The sequence below is a fragment of the Oncorhynchus mykiss genome, chromosome 16, assembly GCF_057628025.1.
Source record: "Oncorhynchus mykiss isolate SJ-2025 chromosome 16, ASM5762802v1, whole genome shotgun sequence".
NCBI classification, from domain to species: domain Eukaryota; kingdom Metazoa; phylum Chordata; class Actinopteri; order Salmoniformes; family Salmonidae; genus Oncorhynchus; species Oncorhynchus mykiss.
The window spans coordinates 64,307,391-64,334,575 of NC_143037.1; the positions used below are offsets into that span (position 1 = coordinate 64,307,391).

Here is a 27,185-nt window from a genome sequence, read left to right on the forward strand (position 1 = left end):
GGAGGACCTGAGCCCTAGGACCATGCCTCAGGACCACCTGGCATGATGACTCCTTGCTGTCCGCAGTCCACCTGGCCGTGCTGCTGCCCAAGTTTCAACTGTTCTGCCTGCGGCTATGGAATCCTGACCTGTTCATCGGATGTGCTACCTGTCCCAGACCTGCTGTTTTCAACTCTCTAGAGACAGCAGGAGTGGTAGAGATACTCTTAATGATCGGCTATGAAAAGCCAACTGACATTTACTCCTGAGGTGCTGACTTGCTGCACCCTCGACAACTACTGTGATTATTATTATTTGACCATGCTGGTCATTTATGAACATTTGAACATCTTGGCCATGTTCTGTTATAATCTCCACCCTGCACAGCCAGAAGAGGACTGGCCACCCCTCATAGCCTGCTTCCTCTCTAGGTTTCTTCCTAGGTTTTGGCCTTTCTAGGGAGTTTTTCCTAGCCACCGTGCTTCTACACCTGCATTGCTTGCTGTTTGGGGTTTTAGGCTGGGTTTCTGTACAGCACTTTGAGATATCAGCTGACGTACTAAGGGCTATATAAATACATTTGATCCCCCTTTCCTACCTTCAGGGTGTCCAGGGCTGAGAGGGCCATCTCCAGGGCAGGTATGGCCTCTGCCAGGTCGCTCTCACACTCGTTCTTCAGGGCCTGGGCCTCGTTGGCCTTCAGAGTGGCAGCCTCCTCGTCCACACGCACCACCTTACTCTTGGCCTCCACCTGCACTGACTCTACCTCTAACACCTTCATCATCTTGGTGTTGTCTATCTTGGCCTGCTCCAGTTTAGGCTGCAAGTCCACCAGCTCCTTCTTCATCTCACTCACCTACACAACAGATCATACTCATGAGGGACAGAGCTAAGGCTGAGCACAGTGTAATAGAAAGGGGTGAACGCAGACTCATCAAAGGTTCAAGAACACTTGATTCAAATTGCCTTAGGTCTCAAGTCACAGTACATAATGAGGCAACAAACCATGACATACACAATCCACATAGATCCCTACATTCATGCAAGATAAAAACAATCGGTTTGATGTACCTGAGACTCAGCGAAGGCCAGTTTGTCCAGGCCGTTGGTGTACCTCTTCTTGGCCTTCATGACCATGTCTCTCTTCTGGGTGAGCAGCTGACGGAACGCAGCGATCAACTCCAGGTAGGAGGTGGGTGTCACGTAGTTATGGCGACCCAGCTCCGAAAGGAACCTGGGAACAACAACATCCTCAGCTATCGTGCGATAAATATGTAATAAATCAGTCCTTGATTTTAGTCTGTTTTGATAAAGTCATTCAAATGGAATTGCTGTGTTTATTTTGTCATCAATAACTTCTGTAGCATGAGAAGAGAATATCGGATATCTGTGTTAAATTAGATGGAAAGGAAGAGTTGTATGTACTTGTGAGAGAGCTGGATGGCAGAAGTGTGGAAGGTCTTGCAGATGGGCATGACCTCCTGTCTCTCATGCTCACTCATCTCCAACGACTCCAGGAACTTGTTGGCCACGCGCTCCAGCGCCTCCTCTGGCCAGGGCTGGGAGATGCAGTTCCGAGAGGAGGTGAGGGAAGTTGATAACCAAAAGATTGTTGCTATTACTTCATGGTTAGTATACAGTGTAAGCCATCAGATTCAATAGGTTTTGTACTGCCTCTGTACCTGGAACCAGTCGATGGTGCAGCAGTTGATGAGGGAGGGGAACTGGCGTAGTCGGTTGCGGAAGGCCTCTCCTATAGGACTGAAGGCCACTATGATGTGCAAGTTTTCCCTGCAGCGCGACACAAAGTAGGCAAACAGGGCCAGGGGGCTGAACTCCACACTCTTATTGCCAGCCTGGGCGATAGGCCGCACCGCCTGGGGAGAGAGAGGGAGCAGGCAGAGGATGATTAGTCCTCTCATTCACAACACTCACTGTGAATGCTTCTGCTTAGATGATGTGATGAAAAAAGGGCAGTAACCCCAGCAACTCCAACCTCAACCATAGCCTTACTCTAATAAGCCAAAGCCTATTATCCATCTGACTGGTCTATGAAAACCTACCTCCATTATTTCCGCCTTCTCGTCCGTGGCGAACAGGTTGGGCACCTCTCCTGTGTTCAGGACACTGTCCACATCCTCCAGGAAGGCCTCCTCCTTGATCTGAGAGTCAGTTAGCAGGAATACCGTCTTCTGACCCTTCACCCCTGCACTTTTCAGCAGGAGCTGCAGCACAGGAAAAAGCAAACAATCAGAAAAATGATATGGAATACACACAACAAATATACCAGCCCAAGTCCTCTAGTGACAACTCTTCAACTGTCTGTATACTGTTGCCATTCCAGTCCAACCTGGCCTGGAATAATCTCTATGTTAATAGTCTAAAGTCTCACCTTGAGGTCGTCCCTCCACTCGTTCAGGCCGTAGCTCTTGGAGATCTCTGGCTGGAACAGGGTCATCTTGGCCATGGAGGTGGCAAGGCGGGTGATGGATTGGCGCCCGCTGCCCCCCACCCCTACCAGCAGGGCATTGCCCCCTGGTTGCTTCAGCACACGGCTGATACGAGACAGGTGCTCCAGCACGTAGCTAAACGCAAATGGACAAAAACAGAGTCATACTCAGTTTTCCAGTGAGTGTAGCTAACCTCTCATGCTGTGCTTATAAAAACCCAAACCCTGACGTTAAAGGCCTTTACCGAAAGATGACAAGGTTCATGCGGTTCTTGTGTGTTTGGTTGTACTCATCCAGACAGAGCTCCACCACCTGGCCGAAGCTCTCCATGGAGGGCACCTCAGCGTACAGGCGATCATTGTCCTCCAGGTCAGGGTTCATGTAGTCCCCAAACAGCAGGTTACACATGTCCTCCTCACGCGGCTAGTGACAGGGAACACAGGAACCTCATCACCACAACTAAACAACAGTAAACAAACCACCATCAAAAACAACATATTCTGTACTTACTGCCTTGTTGCTTGGAGCCTTCAGGTGGTCAAACACCTGCTCAAAGTTCTCCTTGAAGTGGTCCCTGACGATGTCGTTCATTAGGAGGTAGAGCCAGGCACGGTCCTGGTCATCCACCAGACGGTCGTAGTAGACGCGGAACACCTCGTGGACAAAGAGGCGGATCATGGTGCGTTTGTTCTCCAGGGACTCCTTCTTGAGGAGAAGGCAACCCTGCACCACGCGGCTAAAATCGCGCAGGTTGAACGTGTAGTGGGACTTGGCTGGCGTGGGGAGCAGGTTGTCCATGGCCTTCTTGTAGACCTTTTGAGAGATGTGGGCGAAGAAGACAAACAGAAAGTGAAATAACTTGATTTTACATGGTTTAAAAAGAGTCCGAATGAAGTGTGAAGAGCAACAATCACAACTTTATACTCTTGTATATGATTAAATCTAGTGGGTTTTATGCTTGTGGAAATAAAATAACTACCAATGTAATCTCCTGAACCTTCTCACCTCCATAGTGGCGGCCACTATCTGGTTGCCCACGGTGAAGTAGTCTGGGGGGAACTCGTTGTTGCGGAGGTAGAAGGCCACCACGTTGGAGAAGATGCGCACCATGGTGTCGTCACTGAAGGCGTTGATGCTGGTGATGTTGAAGTGCCGCAGGAAGCGAGGCGTCACCGCGTTCCTCCCGCCACCAGGAGGCCCCATAGCTGAGATCAGCTGCAGGTCCACCAGGGTTATCTTAGTGGTGTCCTTCAGGTCATACCTGGGAAGACAGTGAAAGTAAACTTTAGAGACATGATAAGTTCCAGGTATGTCACTGATCATTCTAGCCTAAAGCAAGATATGATGGCATTGTAATGTAATAGTCTCTAACCAGTTGCCATGGTCAAAGTATTGGCGTAGGAGTTCCACGGGAGGCTGTGCCCCAAACTGCTCCAGGGCAGGCATGTTCATGTCATCCACAAATATGACACACTTCTTCCCCATGGGGGGGCCAAACACCCCCTTCCTCCTCTTGTCCAGCCTGGACATGATGATGTTCTACAAACAGTGGAAGAATATACTGTATAAACAGTGAGCTCCAAAAGTATTCATAGCACACAGTGACTAGATCAAGCTTGTGACTCTACAAATTTGTTGGATGCATTTGCTGTTTGTTTTGGTTGTGGTTCAGGTCATTTTTTGTCCAGTAGAAATGAATGTTAAATAATGTATTGTGTTATTTTGGAGTCACTTTTACTGTAAATACGAGAAGAATATGTTTGTAAATGCTTCTACATTAATGTGGATGCGACCATGATTACAGATAATCTTGAATAAATGGTGAATAATAATGAGTGATAAAGTTAGATGCACAAATATCATACCAAAATGCTAACTTCCCATTATTGTAATGGTGAGAGGTTAGCATGTCCTGGGGGTATGATATGTGCGCCTGTAAAGTTCACTTATCATTATTCACTATTCATTCAGGATGATCTGTAATCAGGATAGCATCCACATTAATGTAGGGCTAAATACTTAACTTTTACTACTTTTATACACATAAGTGTTTTATTACACATAATTTGTCCCAATAATTTGGGGTCCCTATACACAAAAAGTGTGGTACTTTCTAAACGGTTCACCTGATATGGATGAAAATACCCTCAAATTAAAGCTGACAGTCTGCACTTTAACCTCATAGTCACTGTGTAAATTCAAATCTAAAGTGCATATACACACACACACACACACACACACACACTACTGGTCAAAAGTTTTAGAACACCTAATCAGGGTATTTCTTTATTTTTACTATTTTCTACATTGTATAGTAATAGTGAAAGACATCAAAACTATGAAATAATACATAAGGAATCATTTAGTAACCAAAAAAGTGTTAATCAAATGAAAATATATTTTATAATTGTGATTCTTCAAATAGCCACCCTTTGCCTTGATGACAGCTTTGCACACTCTTGGCATTCTGTCAACCAGCTTCATGAGGTAGTAACCTGGAATGCATTTCAATTAAAGGTGTGCCTTCTTAAAAGTTAATTTGTGGAATTTCTTTCCTTCTTAATGTGTTTGAGCCAATCAGTTGTGTTGTGAAGAGGTAGGGGTGGTATACAGAAGATATCCCTATTTGGTAAAAGACCAAGTCCATATTATGTCAAGAACAGCTCAAATAAGCAAAAAGAAATGGCAGTCCATCATTACTTTAAGACATTAAGGTCAGTCAATGCGGAACATTTCTAGAACTTTTAAAGTGCAGTCGCAAAAACCATCAAGCACTATGATGAAACTGGCTCTCATGAGGACCGCCACAGGAATGGAAGACCCAGAGTTACCTTTGCTGCAGAGGATAAGTTCATTAGCATTACCAGTGTCAGAAATTGCAGCCCCCAAAAAATGCTTCACAGAGTTCAAGTAACAGACACATCTCAACGACAATTGTTCAGAGGAGACGTTGTGAATCAGGCCTTCATGGTCGAATTGCTGCAAAGAAACCACTACTAAGAAGAGACTTGCTTGGGCCAAGAAATACGAGCAATGGACATTAGACTGGTAGAAATCTGTCCTTTGGCCTTGAGTCCAAACTGGACATTTTTGATTCCAACCGCCATGTCTTTGAGAGACGCGGTGTGGGTGAACGGATGATCTCTGCATGTGTATATCCCACCGTGAAGCATGGAGGAGGATGTGCTATGGTGTGGGGGTGCTTTGCTGGTGACACTGTCTGTGATTTATTTAGAATTCAAGACACACTTAACCAGCATGGCTACCACAGCATTCTGCAGTGATACGCCATCCCATTTAGTTGGGCTTAGTGGGACTATCATTTGTTTTTCAACAGGACAATGATGCAACACACCTCCAGGTGGTGTAATGGCTTTTTGACAAAGAAGGAGAGTGATGGAGTGCTACATCAGATGACCTGACCTCCACAATCACCCAACCTCAAACCAAATGAGATGGTTTGGGATCAATTGGACGACAGAGTAAAGGAAAAGCAGCCAACAAGTGCTCAGCATATGTGGGAACTCCTTCAAGACTGTTGGAAAAGCATTCTTCATGAAGCTGGTTGACAAAATGCCAAGAGTGTACAAAGCTATCATCAAGGTAAAGGTTGGCTATTTGAAGAATCTCAAATATAAAATATTTTTTCATTTGTTTAACACTTTTTTTTGTTACTACATGATTCCATTAGTGTTATTTCATAGTTGTAATGTCTTCACCATTATTCTACAATGTAGAAAATAGTAAAAATAAAGATAAAAACTTGAGTGAGTAGGTGTGTCCTGGCACTGTATATTCACACACTACCGGTCAAAAGTTTTAGAATGCAGAATGCTGTGGTAGCCATGCTGGTTAAGTGTGCCTTGAATTCTAAATACATCACAGACAGTATCACCAGCAAAGCACCTCCTCCTCCTCCATGCTTTACGGTGGAAAATACATCCGTTCACCCACACCGCGTCTCATAAAGATACGGTGGTTAGAACCAAAAATCTCCAATTTGGACTCCAGACCAAAGGACACATTTCCACCGGTCTAAAGAAGGCCAGCATCCCGGAGTCACCTCTTCACTGTTGACGTTGAGACTGGTGTTTTGCGGGTACTATTTAATGAAGCTGCCAGTTGAGGACTCGTGAGGCGTCTGTTTCTCAAACTAGATACTCTAATGTGCTTGTCCTCTTGCTCAGTTGTGCACCGGGGCCTCCCACTCCTCTTTCTATTCTGGTTAGAGACAGTTTTGCGCTGTTCTGTGAAGGGAGTAGTACACAGCGTTGTATGAGATCTTCAGTTTCTTGGCAATTTCTTGTATGGAATAGTCTTAATTTCTCAGAACAAGAATAGACTGACGAGTTTCAAAATAAAGTTTTCTTGCCATTTTGAGCCTGTAATCGAACCCAGAAATGCTGATGCTCCAGATACTCAGCTATTCTCAAGAAGGCCAGTTTTATTGCATCTTTAATTAGCACAACAGTTTTCAGCTGTGCTAACATAATTGCAAAAGGGTTTTCTAATGATCAATTAGCCTTTTAAAATAATAAACTTGGATTAGCTAACACAATGTGCCATTGGAACACAGGAATGATGGTTGCTGATAATGGGCCTCTGTACGACTATGTAAATATTCCATAAAAAATCTGTCGTTTCCAGCTACAATAGTCATTTACAACATTAACAATGTCTACACTGTATTTCTGATCAATTTGATGTTATTTTAATGGACAAAAAAATGTGCTTTTCTGTGAAATGAATTGAGTATCCAGTGATCAGACGTGATCAACATACTGTATGATACATACAGATCTGCTATCTTATCTGCTATCTTAATTTGATCAATCTGTTGTCGCAGACAATGTTCCTGCATAGCAGGAAATGCAAATTGTAGTTTATTCAGTGTTCAAAAAAGCTTTTAAAGTTTGTAATTTTCACTTTAAAAAATGTCAGACTTGATTTGCCCTAACAAAAAATGTATCAAACCCTACAAAAAAAATAAACTCCATTAATTACATAATCATTCACATTGCCTGTTGCTGCAGGATTATTTTCCTGCTGCGAGAAACAGGGTAAAATTAAGATAGCGCATCTGTAGCTCTTCATTGTTCACCTGGCTCTGGTTAGCGCTGGTGCGTGCTGAGAAGTTGATGAAGAAAGGCAGGTAGCGGTCCTTGTCCAGGTTGTTCATGAGTTTCTCCTTCACGTACACAGACTTCCCTGTCCCAGTGGGCCCCACAAACAGCAACGGCCTTCACAGAGACAGACATATAATCAGTGGCTGTTTTAAAATATAACGTATCAACTGAATATTATGATGTTTGACCACAATGCAAGTGCGTTAACACAAATTACATCCCCATTAGTCTGGGTGTGTTGACGCATGCTTACACTCCATAGTCGATGCAGAGGTCCATGAGGTAGGTGTATCGGACCGTGTCTATGGTGGGGACGATGATATCCTGCACTTTGGTGTTCTTGTCCCCCAGATTGATGTTCTTGATCGAGTCAGTCCAGTGCACCCAGCGACCTTTCCCTTTAAACTGGGATACCAAATATATGTATTTTCATAGAAACTGAAAAATACTGTTTTACACTGCAGAAGCCTTATTGACCAGTGGAATGTTACAGACCTCATAGTAATAGTCGTAGACCAGACCCTTCTCATCGTGGGGACATTCCCATTTGGACACGGAAGCGGGGATGGGGTGGTTGTCTGCCTTCCCTAAGATGATGTCTCTGAGGTACTCATCAAACCTCTTCCTGCTGTCCGTATCACAGCTGCCCCCCACCGACCACACCAGGGAGAAGGCAAAGGCTGCCTGCCACAGAAAGAGAGATGGAGTTGAGCTGAGTATGTTGATTTCTGTCATTTCAATTCAGTATAGCCACGCACAGCAGTACTCTGTTAAATCTCTTACCATGACCCAAGTCCGTATGTTTTTGTTCCCCGTGTCCTCCTTCAAAGGTTGGGTGAGCAGCATTTCAAAGAGCCGAGTCAGGGACACCACTGTGTTGCTGTTGCTGGTGGGGACAACCTCCTAGAACATATGAAAGTAATCAGACATGTTATAGAGCTTGTAAACATATATATATATATATTATATTATTATTATAATATATATATATATATATATACTGTGGTGCAGGGAAATAGCTGATATACAGGATCAAACTCCAATTGATGCTTCTGGACTTAAACCTTGTGGTCCACCCACCCTGCATTGTTTGCGTAGCATCCTGAGGGAGGGGGGCAGGAGCCAGTGGAAGAGCTCCATGAGCAGGCCTGTGTTGTCTGGAGCCTGCAGGGGCTCTGGCAGGGTGTTGATCCAGGAGGTCACCAGGGGTTCCCAGCCCAGCTGAGATGGCTCCATGTAGATCATACCACACCTGCTCACTGTCGCTGGCTGGGGAGGGGAGAGATAGATATACAGATTACCGATTCATGAAAGATACTGTTGTTGGGACAAAATAAGAAGTCTACCTGTACCTGCAAGTGTGTTGATGGCTTGTTGACTTACAGAGGCCTGAGACAGGTCCATGGCTTCAAAGATTAGACTCATCTGATTGGACATCTGGATGATCTCTCCACTCATCAAGCACAGCTGTGGGAGAGAAGGAAGCATACAGCAAGTAGTTACAGTTGTTTTACGCATCCTCCTGGTATGTCATTAAGTCATTATATTGGATTATATTTGTTGTGGACTTATATTCTTGCCTTCTTGTTGTCGTCGAGCACAGTGTTCATGCTCTCAATCCACAGTGTGTCTATAGGCCCGTCGAACACCACCCACTTACGATCCGGGGTCTCCGACGACGCAAACTCACGAAACGTGTTGGCCACAATCCCATCTGCCCACTGAGCAACACCAACAGAGACAGGGAGAGAGAAAAGAAAAAACTCAAACACAACATAATACACAATCCAAAATAGCAAAACCATTGGTGTAAAGAAATAAAAATAACACTATTGATATTGAAAGATGGTCTGAATATATGATTGTAATGATGTGAGAGGATTGTGACTATTCCAGGGTTGAGCCCCACCTCGTGTGAGACTGGGTCAAACTCTCCAAAAAGCTGTCCCATGGTGATGGCCTTAGGGTTGACCGTACGGTAGAGGACCCTCTCCTCCTCATTGTAACCCCTGTCGTTCATCAGGGTCAGGGTGTCGGCCAGGACGTGGAGGACTTTGGTCTTACCAGCAAATGGCTCTCCTACCAGCATAAATCTGAAATACACACCAGTAGGGGCAATGCAAAAATTATTCAAAACAATATTCCACTAAACATTATCTTCTATCATCATCTATCATTTAACATGTATTTATTATTTATATCTCTTAAACTCTGCACTGTTGGAAAAGGACCCGTCAGTAAGCATTTCACTGTTAGTCTACACCTGCTGTTTACAAAGCATGCGACAAATAAAATGGGATTTGATACCAGGTACCAGTGAAGCCGTGTCAGTTCTTTAAAATGACAGTGAATCAGGAGGATGTCACTACTTGACACCGACAAACACGCCATAATATCTGGCCCCCTGCCCTTCCTAAATCGTGGCATTGAACAGTTCAGCAGACATTTATCCCTACATAACTGGCTACGAGACTATCGTAGCTCTGTGGGTGTAACAATTATTGACAATTTTGATACCTTCTGGAAACAAAGCTTGTTTTATAAGGACGATGGGATCCACCCAAATCATTTGGATCCTTTCACAGCATTATAATTCTGCGTTGAGACAATGACTTCTCAATGACGCAAGCCCAGCTCAGTTAATCCCTACCATTGTGACGCTTGTCCTGACAAAATATCCCGTTTACAACGGGAACGTTATTTTTCAAAAAATGAAAATACTGCCCCCTAGTCACAAAAGGTTAATCCCTACCATTGTGGCGCAGAGTTGTCATAATGCTTCAGCAAATGTACATTATACAAGGGGCGTTGGTAGACATACTGTAAGTAACCTAATTTATGTCCCTCTAACTGCCCTGAATGCCTCTGCTGATCACACAGATAGTGTATGCAGTAATCATGTGCCTATGAACCAGTGATACTGTTAGCACTGAGGCGGTGTGCCCTAGGAGGAAGTCCACTGTGTGCAGCTCACCCTGCACTAACATAAATAACCTGAGCATGTCAACCTCTGCTAAGCTTCCCAGTAAAGCAATAAAAACAATAAAGTATTACAGAAAAGTGCTAAAAATATCCCACATTAACATATGTAGCTTAAGAAACAAGGTTCATGAAATCAATAGTTTGCTAGTAACCGATTACATTTATATTCAGACAATCTCTGAAACTCACTTAGATAATACATTTGATAGTGGTAGCCATACATGGTTATAAGATCTACAGAAAATACAGAAATGCCAAAGGTAGAAGTGTGGCTGTTTATATTCAGAACCGCATTCCTGTAAAGCTTAGATAGGATCTCATGTTAAAAACTGTTTATGTAATATGGCTACAGTTTCATCTGCCACACCTAAAGCCCATTCTTGTGGGATGCTGCTATAGACCACCAAGAGCTAACATCCAGTATCTGGATGACGTGTGTAATGCTTGATAATGTATGTGATATCAACAGAGAGGTATATTTTCTGGGGGATTTAAATATTGACTGGGTTTCATCAGGCTGCCCACTCAAGAGAAAGCTTTAAACTGTAACCAGTGCCTGCAACCTAGTTCATGTTACCAGTCAACCTAGCAAGGTATTTACAAACAGCACAGGAATGAAATCATCAACATGTATTGATCACATCTTTACTAATGCTGCAGAAACTTGCTTTAAAGCAGTATCCAAATCTATAGGATGTAGTGATCACAATATAGTAGCCATATCTAGGAAAACAAAAGTTCCAAAGGCTGGGCCTAATTATAGTGTATAAGAGGTCACACAATAAGTTTTGCAGTGATTCCTATGTTGTTGATGTAAATAATATTTTCAGTGGGATGTAATGAGGAGCAACCAGACACATTTATGAAATTGCTTCTTCCAGTTACTAATAAGTATGCACTCATTAAGAAAATCACTGTAAAAATTGTTAAATTCCTGTGGATTGATGAGGAATTGAAAAATTGTATGGTTGAGAGGGATGAGACAAAAGGAATAGCAAAATGGCATGTGACTATACTGAAAAATGTGACTATACTGAAAAAAAAAGAAGAAACAACACTATGAGACAAAGATAAATGACAAAGTATTATAGCTTTAGAGCACCTTAAATTAATTGAATCATTGAATCAGATGGCTCATTCATCACAAAACCCACTGATATTACCAACTGCTTTAATGATTTTTTCATTGGCAAGATGATCAAACGTAGGCATGCCAGCAACAAAAGCTAACACTACACATCCCGAGTGGCGCAGCGGTCTAAGGCAATGCATCTCAGTGCTAGAGGCATCACTACAGACCCTGGTTCGATTCCAGGCTGTATCACAACCAGCCGTGATTGGGAGTCCCATAGGGCGGCACACAATTGTCCCAGTGTCGTCCAGGTTAGGGGTTTGGACGGGGTAGGCCGCCATTGTAAATACGAATTTGTTCTTAACTAACTTGCCTAGTTAAATAAGGTTAAATAAAAATAAAAAGTATATCTGACCAAATTATGAAAGACAAGCATTATGATGTAGAATTACATAAAGTGAGGGTGGAAGAGCTGAAAACTGACAAGCCACCAGGGTCTGACAACTTACTGAGTATAATAGCAGACGATATTGCCATATCTTCAATTTAAGCCTACTAGAAAGTGTGGTCTGGAGGGACAGCTTTCAAGGCCCTTACTTTTTAAAATCTTTACTAACGACATGCCACTGGCGTGAGTAAAGCCAGTGTCTACGTATGTGGATGACTCCACACTATACATGTCAGTTACTATAGCGACTGAAATGACTGCAACACATAACAATGAGCTGCAGTTAGTTTCAGAATGGCTGGCAAGGAATAAGTTAGTCCTAAATATTTCAAAAACTAAATGCATTGTATTTGGGACAAATCATTCACTAAACCCTAAACCTCAACTAAATTTTGTAATGAATAATGTGGCAATCGAGCAAGTTGAGGTGACTAAACAGCTTGGAGTAACCCTGGACCGTCATGGACAAAACATATTGTTTTGACAGTAGCTAAGATGGGGAGAAGTCTGTCCATAATAAAGCGCTGCTCTGCCTTCTTAACAACACTATCAACAAGGCAGGTCTTACAAGCCCTAGTTTTGTCGCAGAGAGCTAACATTAATAATATGCATGTTAATCTTTCCTGGCTCAAAGTTGAGGAGATATTGACTTCATCACTACTTGTATTTGTGAGAGGCATTGACATGTTAAATGAACAGAGCTGTCTGTATGAACTACTGGTACACAGCTCAGACACCCATACATACCCCACAAGACATGTCACCAGAGGTCTCTTCACAGTCTCCAAGTCCAGAACAGACTATGGGAGGTGCACAGTACTACATAGAGCCATGACTACATGGAACTCTATTCCACATCATGTAACTCATGCAAGCAGTAAAATTTGATTTTAAAAAAAGAGATAAAAATACACCTTATGGAATAGCTAGGACTGTGAAACAACACATAGGCAAAGACACACACATGACAACACATGCTGCCTTGGCAGCAGCTAATGGGGATCCATAATAAATACAAATACCTATGAGATACAACTTAGATTGAGTTTCAGTTCAGAAAGAAAATAAATAAAAGGATGCTGCTTGAAAAAGTGTACCCATGACGGACTATCATCATCTCATAGGTCTGTATGATCTTCTCCTTGAAGACCTCAGCTGGCTGAACATTGTGGTTCTTACAGCACTCCTCAGCACAAGACAGAAACAGCTGGGAAACACATGACAGATGGCAGACATTTAAATATGCAATGCACATACAGTATCAACATCTTCTATCAACACAGAGTACATAAAAACAAGCAAGGAAAATTCCAACCTGATAGTCTGCCACAGGGAGAGAGATACCGGGGAACAGGTCACTGGTGATTCCATTGAAAAGGGGGATGTCATGAGAGAGAAACTTGGGCTCATTCACATCCTTGATGGACCTCAGGAGCTGGTAGTGCCGAAAACATAGAACATTCAACGTAAGCGACTACCCTTACATAGCCTTTATTTTTTAACTATACCATGTATATATATATATATATATATATATATATGTTTATGTATGCATACATACACATACCCACATATATAAACATACACATACATATAAATATGTTTGCCAAAATAATATAATGGGGGATTGGAAGTGATGCAGACAATTACATTGATGGAATCTACAATCTATTTGCAATATTAAAGCTGATCTACTCCGTTAAAATATATATATATTTAAGCAATAAGGCACGAGAGGGTGTTGTATATGGCCAATATACCACGGCTAAGGGCTGTTCTTAGGCACGACACATTGCGGAGTGCCTGGACACAGCCCTTAGCCGTAGTATATAGGCCATATACCACAAACCCCGGAGGTGCCTTATTGCTATTATAAACTGGTTAGCAATGTAATTAGAGCAGTAAAAATAAATGTTTGTCATACCCGTGGTATACAGTCTGATAAACGACGGCTGTCAGCCAATCAGCATTCAGGGCTCCAACCACCCAGTTTATAAATATATATATATATATATATATACCATTTATACATAATAACATATCAATGTAAGCCAACTTTTGTAGACACACCAGTATGTCCTCATTCTCGTCTGGGAACTTGAGTTTGAGGTTCCCTGCGGCCACCAGTACAGCTTTGACGGCCCTCATGCCGTAGTCGTAGTGGAACTGGGAGGAAAGCTGCTCTGAGCAGAGTCTGTAGGTCATCACAATCTTTACTGACAGGGGCTTGGCATTCAGGAAGCCATAGGAGTACAGGGAGATCTCTGCTATCAGGGCGTAGTTAGGCACCATCATGGCCACAGTTCTGAACAACACCTGTTTTGGATGAATAGGGGTGAAGTACTGTTGAATCAACATGGATTTTTTTTTAAATCAATCTATTGCATAGGATAAAGAGTGTATCCTCCTCTGTACCTTGAGGTTGTCTGGGAGCTCTGAGCGTCCAGCATAGCCCGGGTTCATGGTGATGGCCACGAAACAGTTGGGGTTGAGTTTGAGCATGGTGCCCTCAAAGTCAAAGTACTCCAGCTTCAACTCGATGGCCCTCTGGATGCACAGGACTTGCTGGGCCACCACAGACAGTACCTCTAGCTCAATGCGGTTAAATTCATCAAAACAGGCCCAGGCACCTGACGACGCAAGACCTTTGAAGAACTGAGAGACAGGAAGACAGAAATAAAGGTGCACTATCGCCAGCTATAATAAAGACCACACGTGTAGTAAACAGGGATTGGACATTGATTGACATTGCTGTTATTCCCAGCTTCAGTTACCTTCCCCATAGCCAGGTAGTCCAGGCCGTCAGAGCAGTTGAAGACCACACACTGCACGGCCAGGGCTTTGGCCAAGTCCTTGGTGGTCTCCGTCTTCCCCGTCCCTGCCGGCCCCTCGGGTGCCCCACCAAGACTCAGGTAGAACGCCCCAATCTAAGACATAAAGTAAAAATATGAAATGTTAGTCTAAAGTTTGGGAGTGACCTGAGTGAGATATCTTTCAGACTACATGTTTCTCGGGGTGGTTTACCAGTGTGCGGTAGCATCTGTCTGTCAGTGGCGTGATGACCAGTCGAGGGGAGTTTCCCAGGTACTCGTAGGCGTACTTGACGTCACAGTTGATGATGCGTACACGCACATTCTCGTTGATCCAGTAGTAGCGCAGTTGAGCCAACCACTGGAAGTCTGTTTCATGGGATACACCTGTCATAGAATAACAGGAAATTAGGGCCGGGACAACACCAGTATCGCAACACTCGTTAGTATCGTGGCAAGGAAACAAAACATATTAGCCGATTTCATTTCTTTAGGAAAACAGCCCTAATGTTGGAAACAGCCCTAATGTTGGAAACAGCCCTAATGTTGGAAACAGCCCTAATGTTGGAAACAGCCCTAATGTAGGAAACAAACATTGTCATCTAGTCACATGTGTTTATTTACCAAGCTATATCACACAAATGTTTACATACAGCAGGTTTTTGAAGGACCAAAGAGTTTGGTCTGCTTCGCAATTTATTTTTTTTACCATGGAAAAAATATTGCGATATTGGCATCTGTCTTCACAGCCCTAAGGAAAATATGACATCATATTTGTTTATTTATTTGGATCCCCATTAGCTTTAGCAGAAGAAGCAGCTACTCTTCCTGGGGTCAACAAAAAACACAAAACACTGATAGACAGTCACACATTTAAAATACAATGAAACGAACAATACAACAAAAATATATATGTGTTAGAGTGTCTGTGTGTGCCCTCTCACAGTCCCCGACGTTTCATGAGTTGTTGTTTCATTCATTTTGTAAAGGTCATTTAGCTGTTTGCTTGAGTAATTGGAGATGGAAGGGAGTTTCATACGATCATGACTCTGTATAAAACTGTGTGTTGCCGTGAATTCGTTTTGGACTTGGGCTTGGCGTTTTGAAATTTTCTATGAATTGCGTGAAGATACTGTATTTCAACAATTTCAGGCGATTAGAGACTACGCTGATAACTCGAGCTTGGTTCCCAAGTTTCTAAACCATCCCAAACGATCTTTGGTATACTGTAGTGTTGTCATAATATTTGAATTGAAGAAGTGTGATCATAATAATTAGGATATTTTAGCGATCTGCAGTAGAATAAATCCTAAATGCCCCCCAGCCTTCCGATGCGAACTAAACAGCTCACCTACACTTGATATGCGTTTTTAGGCTATGGATGAGAAAGTGAATTTGTCATTTCCAATCAATTAGCTCAGTTATATGCTGCTTTGTGATCTATTAACAGCAAGGGTTACATTAAATAGTCGCAATATTTTTTAATTATGCATTTGGTGATGTTCAAGTAATTCACACAAAACGTATAAACAAAAGCATTCACTGTGAAAGTTGATACATGGAGGCCCTTCATACATAGGCTATGCATGGCACTTCGTTAAATTTATCGAATCACTTATTGTTTTCTTGCTCAAACCGCGAGCAGCACCTGTCAAACTCAAGACATTTCTCTCAAAACACAGGGATTTCGATTAGCACAGGACTAATATTATCAGAGGAGTTTGCAAAAACAGTAGGTTATTCTGGCTGGAATTGTTACTCTCCTGCCATGTAAAAATGACTGACACGGCAGATTCAGATGGGACTAAAATGTTTTGGTGGTTTGTGCTCTTGCACATAATTACATTACCCGACCTCCCCAAGTAAAAGTAAAAGTAATCCCGTCCGAATAGGGGATTTGCTGCACCTTATTACCGGACAGTAATCAAGATGGGAAAGACCAGAGCCTGAACAGCTAGTACAGTTGATTTTTGTGACAAAAACGCAGAACAAAATCTTCACAACAACTTCGCTTCCTCAACATGCTCAATGGTCACACCTTTCATGAAACAACCAGTAGAGGTTCAGGTTTTAGAGAATGTTTTGAACCAAATACAATGCTTTTAGTTTTAGATGTATTTAAGACCTGTTTATTAATAATCACCCATTCTGACACTGACTGTAACACCTTATTTAGAATTCCAGTGAGCTCTCTGGCTTTGTGTGCTGACATGTAGAGTGTGGAATCACACGCATACATAGTCATTCTAGCTTTGTGTAAAAACAATGATACAAGTAACGGCCTAAGGCAACTGCTCTGAGGGACACCGCACTGTACATATCTGATATCAATTCCATTTTCTTTCTTGGTGTATATTAGAACAGCATTGTACCATATAACAATTTACTAAAGCCTACTGAACATTACCTTTGTCTATCAGGTCCATAACCACATCCCTGGCGTGGACATCGATGGTGACCAGAGCCCCTAGCGTGGTGCGAGTCTGCTTGGGCAGCTTGCCTCTCACCAGCTCCACTATGTCCTTCAGCTGGCTCTGTAACTGCTGGTAGTATTTATTCAGACCCTAAAGAGAAATGCATTTCTTAGTGTGTTGACTATCATACAAATCTCCTCAACTAAGTGGCAGTGTTTCCCTAGGATTTTTTTCAGCAGTGAAGGCAAGGGTAGCGGGGGGGTAGGCGTTAGGTTGCATTCCATAGATTTCAAGTCACTTCCAGTCATCACTCCTGCAGCAAAGCAACCCCACAACATGATGCTGCCACCCCCGTGCTTCACGGTTGCTTCACGGTTGCTTCACGGTTGGGATGATGTTCTTCGGCTTGCAAGCCTCCCTATTTTTTCTCTAAACATAAGTGGTCATTATGGCCAAACAGTTCTATTTTTGTTTCATTAGACCAGAGGACATTTCTCCAAAAAGTACAATTTTTGTCCCCATGTGCAGTTGCAAACCGTAGTCTGGCTTTTTTATGGTGGTTTTGGAGGAGTTGCTTCGTCCTTGCTGAGCGGCGTTTCAGGTTATGTCAATATAGGACTTGTTTTACTGTGGATATAGATACTTTTGTACCTGTTTACACCAGCATCTTCACAAGGTCCTTTGCTGTTGTTCTGGGATTGATATGTACTTTTCGCACCAAAGTACGTTCACCTCTGGGAGACAGAACGCGTCTCATTCCTGAGCGGTATGATGGCTATGTTGTCCCATGGTGTTTATACTTGCGTACTATTGTTTGTACAGATGAATGTGGTACCTTCAGGCATTTGGAAATTGCTCCCAAGGATGAACCAGACTTGTGGAGGTCTACAATTTCTTTTCTGAGGTCTTGGCTGACTCCTTTTGATTTGCCCATGATGTAAAGCAAAGAGGCACTGAGTTTGAAGGTAGGCCTTGAAATACATCCACAGGTACACCTCCAATTGACTCAAATGATGTCAATTGGCCTATTAGAAGCAACTAAAGCCATGACATCATTTTCTGGAATTTTCCAAGCTGTTTAAAGGCACAGTCAACTTGGAATTGTGATACAGTGAATTATAAGTGAAATAATCTGTCTGTAAGCAATTGTTGGAAAAATTACTTGTGTCATGCACAAAGTAGGTGTCCTAACCGACTTACCAAAACTATAGTTTGTTAACTAGAAACGAGTTTCAATGACTCCAACCTAAGTATATGTAAAATTCCGACTTCAACTGTATATTTGGTAATGGTCATCATGGTAGAGATGACAGTGATGTGTGTTCTGGTCCCCGTACCTGAGCTCCTCCTCCGATGGCCTCATGGACCTCCAGGGTCCAGAAGATCTGAGAGGTGCAGAGCACCACCTGACCAGGCCACTCCCTGACCCACTGACTCCTAGGGGTCTCACCGTAAGCCTACACACACAGGAGGGAGGATGTAATCTCTCTTGGTAAGAACATCTTAGTTTGGCATCATATTGTTTTCTAGCATATATACGGTAATAGTAGAATGTCCGATTACACTATATGCTTTTGTACTGTGTCCCATCATACCATACTTTATATTCATATGGTAGTGGTGGAGTAATCTCACCACTCTGGAGCGGGCAACCACGTCCCTGACGGAGCGCAGCATGATGTCCTCCACCTGCACCAGCCACTTCTCCACGGCTCCCCGTGCCTCTGAAGTGGAGATCAGTTGGATGAGCTGCACACGCTCCGCCTCACTGCTGTACATGGCCTGGATAGATGGGTGGATGGATAGATAAATGGATGGAGGAAAAACTTCACTTGCTTTTCTAGTAAATTAAGTTAACATGATCTGCTACCACTGATTGATCTACTTGCCTGGATGTCCAGGTTAGGGAGGAAGTCCAGCTTGGCGATGCCCTCAAAGCACTTCTTCAGATGGGGCTGCACGCGCAACGGGTCCTTGGTCTCTGACAGAATCTCCAGCATCTCATCATTGGACAGGAAGAAAAAGCTGGAGGTGGAGGAATGGGAGGGAGATGGAGGAATGGAGAGAGGTGGACGAATGGGAGAGAGGTGGAGGAATGGGAGGAATGGGAGGGAGGTGGGGAATGGGAGGGAGGTGGAGGAATGGGAGAGAGGTGGAGGAATGGGAGAGAGGTGGAGGAATGGGAGAGAGGTGGAGGAATGGGAGAGAGGTGGAGGAATGGGAGGGAGGTGAAGGAATGGGAGAGAGGGATAGGAATTAATTCTGAATTCTTGCACAACTAGAGACAAACATTTCAAAACACTGTACATTTCATTACCGAGGGAAGAAGAGTCGTTTCTTCTCCAGGTAGGCATTCAGTCCCTTCATGATTTTATCCAGAAGGTTGTTGGAATCTTGAAGTCGTTCAAGCAGGCCAGGCAATGAGGTCGCTGACAATATCTGCACAAATTCAAAATAGCTATGTACACGCAAAGACATCCCTTCTAAAGACCCCTTTATCCTCCCCATACTGGCACCTGTGAGGCCACCTAAAAGCTGTCCTACCTTGGGGTCCTTGACGCAGTGCCTCATGACCTCCTTCCAGTGCTTGTCGACGGTCTGGAAGAGCCGCCCCTCCTCAGGCATCTGTTGCATGATGTCCTCGGAGGAGAAGATGGGCTCCAGATAGAGCCACTGGGCCTGCACCTTCAGCCACTCGTCTATGGTCTCCTGGATACGAATCAGACGCTCCTCCCACACCTGACACACAAAGAGGATCAGAGTAGGATCAAAACGCCCCTGGATGCTGCTCTAGGGTCAGCTTAGCGTTTTCTCCAATAACGGTTAAGGTTAGGCTTTGGGGAAGAGCACCTACAGGAAGCATTTATCCAGGGTGAGAAAGAGAGAGGGAGGACAAGAAATGTTGCTTTGACATAAAGCCCACCTTGATCTCACTCTCGAAGGGCTTGATGAAGGGTGAGCCCCTCATGGTCTGGGTCTTCACAATCTGGTCGTCCAGCATGGTCTGGATCTCATCCACGGCGGTGAGGATGGACACCCCAGACTCCCTGTAGGGGTGGTGGTGGAAGGAGACTCCATCCCAAACCTCCACCATGGTCTGCATGGCCTTCTCCAGAGAGAATTCCTGTCGGAGAAATGAAGATATTCATCAGCCCTTTGAGTTGGCTTTTCACACTAGAGCTTTTCAGTTCAGAGCATCCTTAGCTGTGGGCTATCCCATGTCACACAAGTCTCTCTCATTAAATGATCCCCATTTTCCCACCTTGCTGGCAGCAGCACTTATGGTCTCAAACTGCTCGAGATACGGGGTGAGGTTCTGCTTGAGCACTTTCCGCAGGGTGGTGCCAGAGTCAGGCGTGAGGTCATAGTCCACAATGTCAGATATCTGAACCCAGTGGCGAGCCCTGATACCTGGGTTACACAGAATGGACACCGTGGGGATGTGCTCCTGGGAACAAAAACGCAGTAGAAGTCAAGTCATTAGGTCATACATCTACATATATGGTATATCTATGGTCTATAACAGTGGTATTCAAACTTTTTCAGCAGGGACCCAATTTTTTCCGGCAGAATTTCTGGGGACCTCATTTTTTGCCAACTAATTTCTTGCGACACCACCCCAAATCTAATGACACAACCTTAAAAATCTGTACATTTCTATTTTTACATCAATAAATAACCTTCAATTCATTGCACTTATATCTCATCAAAATGAAAAGAAACCAATAAATACATTTACTCAACATTTTTTTTCCTTCTTCAAATTATCATTCTCAACAACATTTGTACATTGTCTCATACTTAATTTTTGTTCCTAGAAAAAGTTGTTTTAATTTTGGCGACCCCACTGCAGTGATGTTGACTTTGAATACCACTGGTCTATAGTTTAAACATCCATTATAACCCCACAAACAACCCACCAACACTAAACAAAAGTTCCCACACGGTAATTGTTTCCACGTAGTTACCTTGAAGTCCTTGACCTGCTCCATGACTGTGGAACAGATGAGTGCAGTGGGGCGCTCCTGCTTCCCCGGGTCCTCCTCCCCGGGCCTCCTCTTCACCCCTCCTCCCGCCATCTGCTCTGCCTTCTTCTGCTTCTGCTGGAAGAACTTGAGCATCTTGTATATCTCCCTGAAGAACTCGTCCACCTCCACCTCCATGCTCTCTCCATTCAGGTCCAAGAAGGAGCCGTCCATCCACCTGAACATTTCAGACAGGGACATGAAGCAACTATACATTGTTTTCGGACCTACGGCATATGATATGACATGGAGCGAATGACAACAACCTAAACAGCCCACAGACCTCTTCTCAGTGCGCTGCCACTTCAGCACCAGGCCAAAGAGCTTCTGGTAGGGCTCGATGCTCTCCTTGATGACTTCCACCACGGGATAGGACGACAGGTCCCATTTGTACAGAGTCTCTTCTTTGTTGATGAAGTCGATGGCCTCCTCGGCATCCTGAAGCCTTTTCTGGACTGTCCTTACATCAGTCACATACTGATCAAAAGGTAAAGATCAGTCTAAATGGGCTGATATGTTAATCAACTTAACAGACACATTCCAGAGCGCTTGTGCTGTTACCTGCTGCATCATGTCCAGCTCGGAGCACTCTGCAAACTCCTCCATTCTGCGTCCCAGCTTCTCTAGCTCCAGCATCAGCCTCTCTCTACGGCACAGCAGCTCCTGCTCTCCTTTCTGCTTGGCCTTCAACATCACCTGGGGAAGGACGCAGCACAAGATTGTTCTTTCTTCATAAAGCAATAATGGTAGTGGAAGGGCTTAATTACCCCCTTCACTGACATGCAAAATGTTTTTCCTTTATCCAGAATGAAGGAGTATGTTACCTCATCATTGAGATCGAACACAGGGTATATCTTTTGTGGCCAGATGAGGACTGTAGAGTTCAACTCAAGGTCTTCTGGGTCAAAGATGTGGACGTCCAACAGGTAGTTCAGTCTGTGGTGGGTCTCCTGCCGGATGATAAAAGGGTACAGAGGCTCATGATGAGTCTCACACTGTTACACAGTAGTTGCACAGTAGTTACACAGTAGTTACACAGTAGTTACTGCAAGTCAATTAGCCTAGTGGTTAGAGCGTTGGACCTAGTAACCGGAAGGTTGCTGGATCGAATCCCAGAGCTGACAAGGTAAAAATCTTTTGTTCTGCCCGAGCAAGGCAGTTAACCCACTGTTCAACAGGCGACGAAGACATGGATGTCGATTAAGGCAGCCCCGCACACCTCTCTGATTCAGAGGGGTTGGGTTAAATGCAGAAGACACATTTCAGTTGAATGCATTCAGTTGGGCAAATGTCCCTTTCCCAATTATGCACTACATGAGTATTAAGACAGGATTAGGCCCTTGTTCATCAGCTACTTACCATTATTTTGGCATTGAGCTCCTCAATGCCCTTTGTCTTGGCATGACCAATGTAAGCTATCATGTCAGTCATGTCCTCCGTGGTCTCAGGAACCTTCAGGGCTTTCTCCTTGATGTTCTCAAACTCCTGGCAGATCCTTGGCAGAGGCACAGAGGAGGAAGATTTGCACTGAATATGACAATTGTTTACTGTATTTATAAATGGTGGATCAATCTGTGATCTTACTGCAGACTGTGCTCTCTGTGATTGGTGATTAGTTTCTCCAAGAGTATCTGAGCAAAGGTCTTAGCCGTCTTGGCCAGCCCTTGTTTCAGCTCCTCACAGTCCAGACGCACCATGGCAAAGTGGGCTATCGCCGGCAGACTGACAATCTCCTTAGACAGGACACAGAACTCTTCCACTTTCTGTGGAACAAGACACAGACACACATATTACATTCATACCATATACTACTCCAGATACAAAATGTGTAGCTATCAAACCTGACCTGTCTTGCTCTCCCTTACCTCAGTATAATCATCAAAAGAGTGTTCCTCCTCAACGAACCTGTCCACTATACCCTGTGCTGTCCCATTGACCAGCCAATCATAGTTGTCAACTGTAAAGAAGCAACAAGGGTTTAGGACAGATAAACCTTTACAATATTCACTTTCATTAAACCAAATAGCTGGGCTATTCAATTCTCTTGAATTGATATACATTAGAATGTTAGTTTCTCACCATAGTTCTGGAAGTGTTTATAAGGCTCCTCCAGGTTCTTACGTACGGCAGACCTTATGGTGGTCTGAGCCCATAGCAGGACATGGTCCGCCAGTCTGGCATCAATTACAGAGCTGTTGGCCTCAGCCAGCCAAGACTGGACCGTCTGGACTTTCTGTGAAGCCACATCAGATAGGAGTGATTTGTCACCAACAAGATGAAAAGCCAAATATGGACTATGATCAAATACGTATTTATTCACACTGATTATGAAGCATATTAATTTGTGTGACAAAGAATATCCTGACACACTCGTGAGATTCATACCTGCATGGTGTTGGTGATCAGGTTCAGAATTTCTAAAACAGATTCCTCAAGGTCCTGGAAGCTGGGATAGAATTCCATCTTCTCATCATCAAAAGTCAAATCCATGCGGAAGAGAGGCAACTGGTAGACATTGAGCGGATCGAATAAGCTGACAAAGTCTTCCACGCTTCTCTCCACTAAGGATCTTAACTGTGGAAAAACGCAACCAAAAACAGAACATCAAGATAAGCTGGACTTGCTCCTAAAAACACCAGTACTGATCAAAACCTCACCTTCTCACCTGGTTGGAGATAAGTGTGGAGACACAGTTGTAGAAAGAGTCCAGTTTCTCGGCTCTGACCCCCTGCAGCATGTCCTTGCTGGTCAGCAGGTGGATGACCTTGGGAAACCAGGTGTTCATGATGCGCTCCTCGATCCTCTCACACTCCACTGCCAATTTGTGCTTCAGGCTCTCGCAGGCTACAGGTCCCGTGGACCTTACCACAACACAAAATAATAATACATAATAAAAACATATGTGAAGACAGAAATTGAAGATAATCAGGTGTTTATTCTTATACTTGTGGTGCTGTGATAGAACAATTTTACCTGCAGTCAGTAAGATCAACCAATAGCAGATGTGAAAATGCACCATAGCCGATGTCCAGGATTATCCTCATCACTGGATGAAGAATGTGTAATTTCTCCTTTATCTCCTTGCGACTTCTCACAAAGCTGTCATGCCATGGTCTGGAGAAATCGAGAGCCCTGCAAATAAATATCAAGTATAATTGACAAAATATCATTCATCAAAAATTCAATCAATAAATGGCACATTATTTGCCACAATATGCCAATCCGTCTCTGTGGTGTATTGATTAGTTATGAACATGCTGGGTGTGTATTGTTGAGACACTCACTTTGCTGATGGAGTTCTATGTCTTGCCAGAACTGTCCCTTTCATCTGTGGTTTCTGGAGCACAGTACTCACTAAAGGGGACAGATTGTAAATACTAATGTGAGACACAATCTACGACATTATATGGCTAAAAACAAAATAATATAATGCTGCTATTCAAGGCGATATGGTCTACAAAACTCTATGGCTTCACCAGTGGCTATGTGTTTGTAAAACAATGGCAGAGATCACACCAAATGAATGTAAACATATTTTTTGAGGGCTAGTGATCTTGCAATTGCAAATAAATGTTTTTCATGTCAAAGCCTTCTTTCATCTTCATCCATATGACTCAGCTGACTGATACAGACAGAGTGTATTCTATAAATGACCAAAATGCTTTTAAATCAACACTTTTAGAGAGCAATGAACTAAAATGGTACCAACTGATAAACAAACCCGAAAGGAACAAACTGCGTACCTAGAATTCTTTGCTATTTTAAAGCAAATTTCCTGCAATTCTACACATTTTGCCATTGAGTGGAAATACATTTTTGCAGTTATAAAGCTAATTGCCTGCAATTCCAATATCAAAGCTCTTTTGCAAAATGTAGATGTAGATGTGGAGTGTGGCCCCTCTCAATATTGAGACACAAACACTCCCTTAGATAAATGTGTACAGTATGTACTTTTTGTAACCATGGTTCCATTGAAACAGAAGTTCATGTCTTGCTTTACTGTGGGCTATACAGTGACATTAGGGATGATATGTTATGTCAGCTTTCCAGACAAAATGATCATTTTAACAGTCTGGATGAAAATAATAAATTGTGTCAACTTTTATCAGGTAACAATGTAAATGCCTGCGGCAAAGCCTGCAACCTTATCTTTCAACTGAGATGTTTCTTTATAAGTGTCTACCTGTCCCTTTATTATACTGTATTTTTTTTATTTTTCTTTATGCATACATGTGTATGTATAGATGATGTAATGTAACATAGATTACGCCTGTACCATGTTTGACAATGATTGTCTTTTAGTGTCTCAAAACTCAATTAGAGTGATCCACAATGTGGTTTAAAAAAAATCTGTATTTGGAATTAGTATATAATTGTGGAGATAGAGGTAGACATGAATACACGCACCTGTGTGTTTGACCATCCCGCTGAGGAAGTTTTCGCTGACCTCCCTACATAGCTCCTGCAGCAGCTCGTCTCTCCCAGGGCCCACACGCAGCTGGGGAGGAATGCGGGTCAGCATGGCATCTAGCCACTGCTGCTGGATGGGCACCACAGGACTGCCCTCCACACACTCCTTCAGGAACATGTAGTTTAACTGCAGGTGTGGCCACAATGGAGCGACAGTGCGGAAATAGGAAAATAGGTTGATACTTATCATTTTGAACACAAATAACTAGGAACATAGTGTTTTGTTGGCATCTCACAAAAAAAAAAAAAAAGACACAATTGTCAGAGACCAGAAGGGACTTAACAAAACAAAAAGCAGCCAACTTACTCTACGCCTTCGGTCTTCACTGCTCATCTGTGAAATAAAAAGGTGATAACTTTGAGAAATTCTGACACGAGAATTACCTGCAGCGAAACTCAAAATGTATGCAGTAAATTGACATGCATTAGCATAACAGAGATAACAGAGATCCGCCTGAGAAACTCAATAAGAAAGCATTATATCTCACAGAAGGGGGGAACTCTGGCTCAGGGGACGTGGGAGCCACTGGTCTTAAATCCTTAGCGTTCTTGTATGCCTGCATTGCACTAGCAACCCTACAAGAGTAAAGAGCACAATGTGAATACTACAGCAACCAAAAACGACTTGCATTTGACTCAATGTAATTGAAACAGGGGATGACAATCATCATGTGTATTGTCATCCTAAATATCTCAGTACTATACCAGTTAAGTGAATGTATGGCTTGACATTTAATAACAAAAAGTTCAAGGGACATACAGGATCTTATGCAACTGCTGTTGCTGCTGTTTACTTCTCCTGTGCCTCAGCAGCTTCCTCTGCACAGTCATCTCGTCCTCTGCAGTCCCCTCCTGCAAATGTGTGCTTGGGATGGGTGGCAGGACAGAGTACTGGTTCAGGCCATCTCCCATGGGTGGCTTGAACACCCCTGCGGAGGAAGGCATCTCAGGGACTACTGAAGGAAGACACTAACAACATTGCAAAATCCTTAGCCTGTTGAACCATCAGTTAATATTGCATTTTAGTTGCAAACACAGCCAATGCATTTCCTCTGCCATAATTGTTTTATATTTTTTTTAAAGTCTAAAGTAACTTATTAAATCAATAAGCACTTGCCTTGCTTGCTTATGCTAATGTTAACAGTGTGCCTTCGAAGTTAAAATCGTTGGTGTGGCTAGCTAGCCATGCTAGTTTGAAGTATCTATGAGTTATTCCTTAAATGTACATTCATAACTATAGTCGAGTTTATTTCGAGTAAAATGTAAAAAAAAGTTGCAAGGTTTGCATGCAATGTGTATAACTTACCCCTGCTCTCTTTTGTTAATACTTGTTTGTAACTCCTGTCTATGCAGAATTCAGTTGCTTGAAAGTGGAGGAAAAACAAGTCCGTTGCTATAGAAACTGTAAA

At 43.2% G+C, this 27,185-nt stretch overlaps 1 protein-coding gene across 2 annotated transcripts in view; it reads right to left on the reverse strand.

The window, feature by feature from the left end:
- Positions 1-27,178, reverse strand: part of dnah12 (dynein, axonemal, heavy chain 12) — a 35,899-nt gene extending 8,721 nt beyond the window's left edge. For both annotated transcript variants that reach the window (XR_016487474.1, XM_036947505.2), the window contains exons 1-49: positions 27,083-27,178; positions 26,537-26,745; positions 26,265-26,352; positions 26,084-26,110; positions 25,714-25,903; positions 24,591-24,660; positions 24,280-24,438; positions 23,972-24,167; positions 23,692-23,880; positions 23,386-23,539; positions 23,172-23,263; positions 22,891-23,069; positions 22,666-22,801; positions 22,131-22,256; positions 21,868-22,002; positions 21,590-21,783; positions 21,250-21,484; positions 20,544-20,729; positions 20,205-20,405; positions 19,826-20,020; positions 19,599-19,720; positions 19,171-19,306; positions 18,917-19,063; positions 18,619-18,738; positions 17,275-17,431; positions 15,082-15,254; positions 14,832-14,984; positions 14,473-14,712; positions 14,128-14,373; positions 13,373-13,492; positions 13,155-13,264; positions 9,465-9,648; positions 9,136-9,276; positions 8,939-9,022; positions 8,636-8,824; positions 8,339-8,458; positions 8,051-8,239; positions 7,809-7,960; positions 7,531-7,669; positions 3,802-3,968; positions 3,435-3,690; positions 2,940-3,242; positions 2,674-2,852; positions 2,372-2,564; positions 2,043-2,204; positions 1,662-1,856; positions 1,405-1,538; positions 1,051-1,213; positions 578-835 (exon numbers count right to left, since the gene is read on the reverse strand). Coding sequence is in view for 1 of the 2 variants with exons in the window: in XM_036947505.2 (XP_036803400.1) it covers positions 578-835; positions 1,051-1,213; positions 1,405-1,538; positions 1,662-1,856; positions 2,043-2,204; positions 2,372-2,564; positions 2,674-2,852; positions 2,940-3,242; positions 3,435-3,690; positions 3,802-3,968; positions 7,531-7,669; positions 7,809-7,960; positions 8,051-8,239; positions 8,339-8,458; positions 8,636-8,824; positions 8,939-9,022; positions 9,136-9,276; positions 9,465-9,648; positions 13,155-13,264; positions 13,373-13,492; positions 14,128-14,373; positions 14,473-14,712; positions 14,832-14,984; positions 15,082-15,254; positions 17,275-17,431; positions 18,619-18,738; positions 18,917-19,063; positions 19,171-19,306; positions 19,599-19,720; positions 19,826-20,020; positions 20,205-20,405; positions 20,544-20,729; positions 21,250-21,484; positions 21,590-21,783; positions 21,868-22,002; positions 22,131-22,256; positions 22,666-22,801; positions 22,891-23,069; positions 23,172-23,263; positions 23,386-23,539; positions 23,692-23,880; positions 23,972-24,167; positions 24,280-24,438; positions 24,591-24,660; positions 25,714-25,903; positions 26,084-26,110; positions 26,265-26,352; positions 26,537-26,721 (7,869 nt within the window). In the remaining variant the exon portion in view is untranslated. The remainder of the gene's footprint in view (positions 1-577; positions 836-1,050; positions 1,214-1,404; positions 1,539-1,661; positions 1,857-2,042; positions 2,205-2,371; positions 2,565-2,673; positions 2,853-2,939; positions 3,243-3,434; positions 3,691-3,801; positions 3,969-7,530; positions 7,670-7,808; positions 7,961-8,050; positions 8,240-8,338; positions 8,459-8,635; positions 8,825-8,938; positions 9,023-9,135; positions 9,277-9,464; positions 9,649-13,154; positions 13,265-13,372; positions 13,493-14,127; positions 14,374-14,472; positions 14,713-14,831; positions 14,985-15,081; positions 15,255-17,274; positions 17,432-18,618; positions 18,739-18,916; positions 19,064-19,170; positions 19,307-19,598; positions 19,721-19,825; positions 20,021-20,204; positions 20,406-20,543; positions 20,730-21,249; positions 21,485-21,589; positions 21,784-21,867; positions 22,003-22,130; positions 22,257-22,665; positions 22,802-22,890; positions 23,070-23,171; positions 23,264-23,385; positions 23,540-23,691; positions 23,881-23,971; positions 24,168-24,279; positions 24,439-24,590; positions 24,661-25,713; positions 25,904-26,083; positions 26,111-26,264; positions 26,353-26,536; positions 26,746-27,082) is intronic.
- Positions 27,179-27,185: the final 7 nt, after the last annotated feature.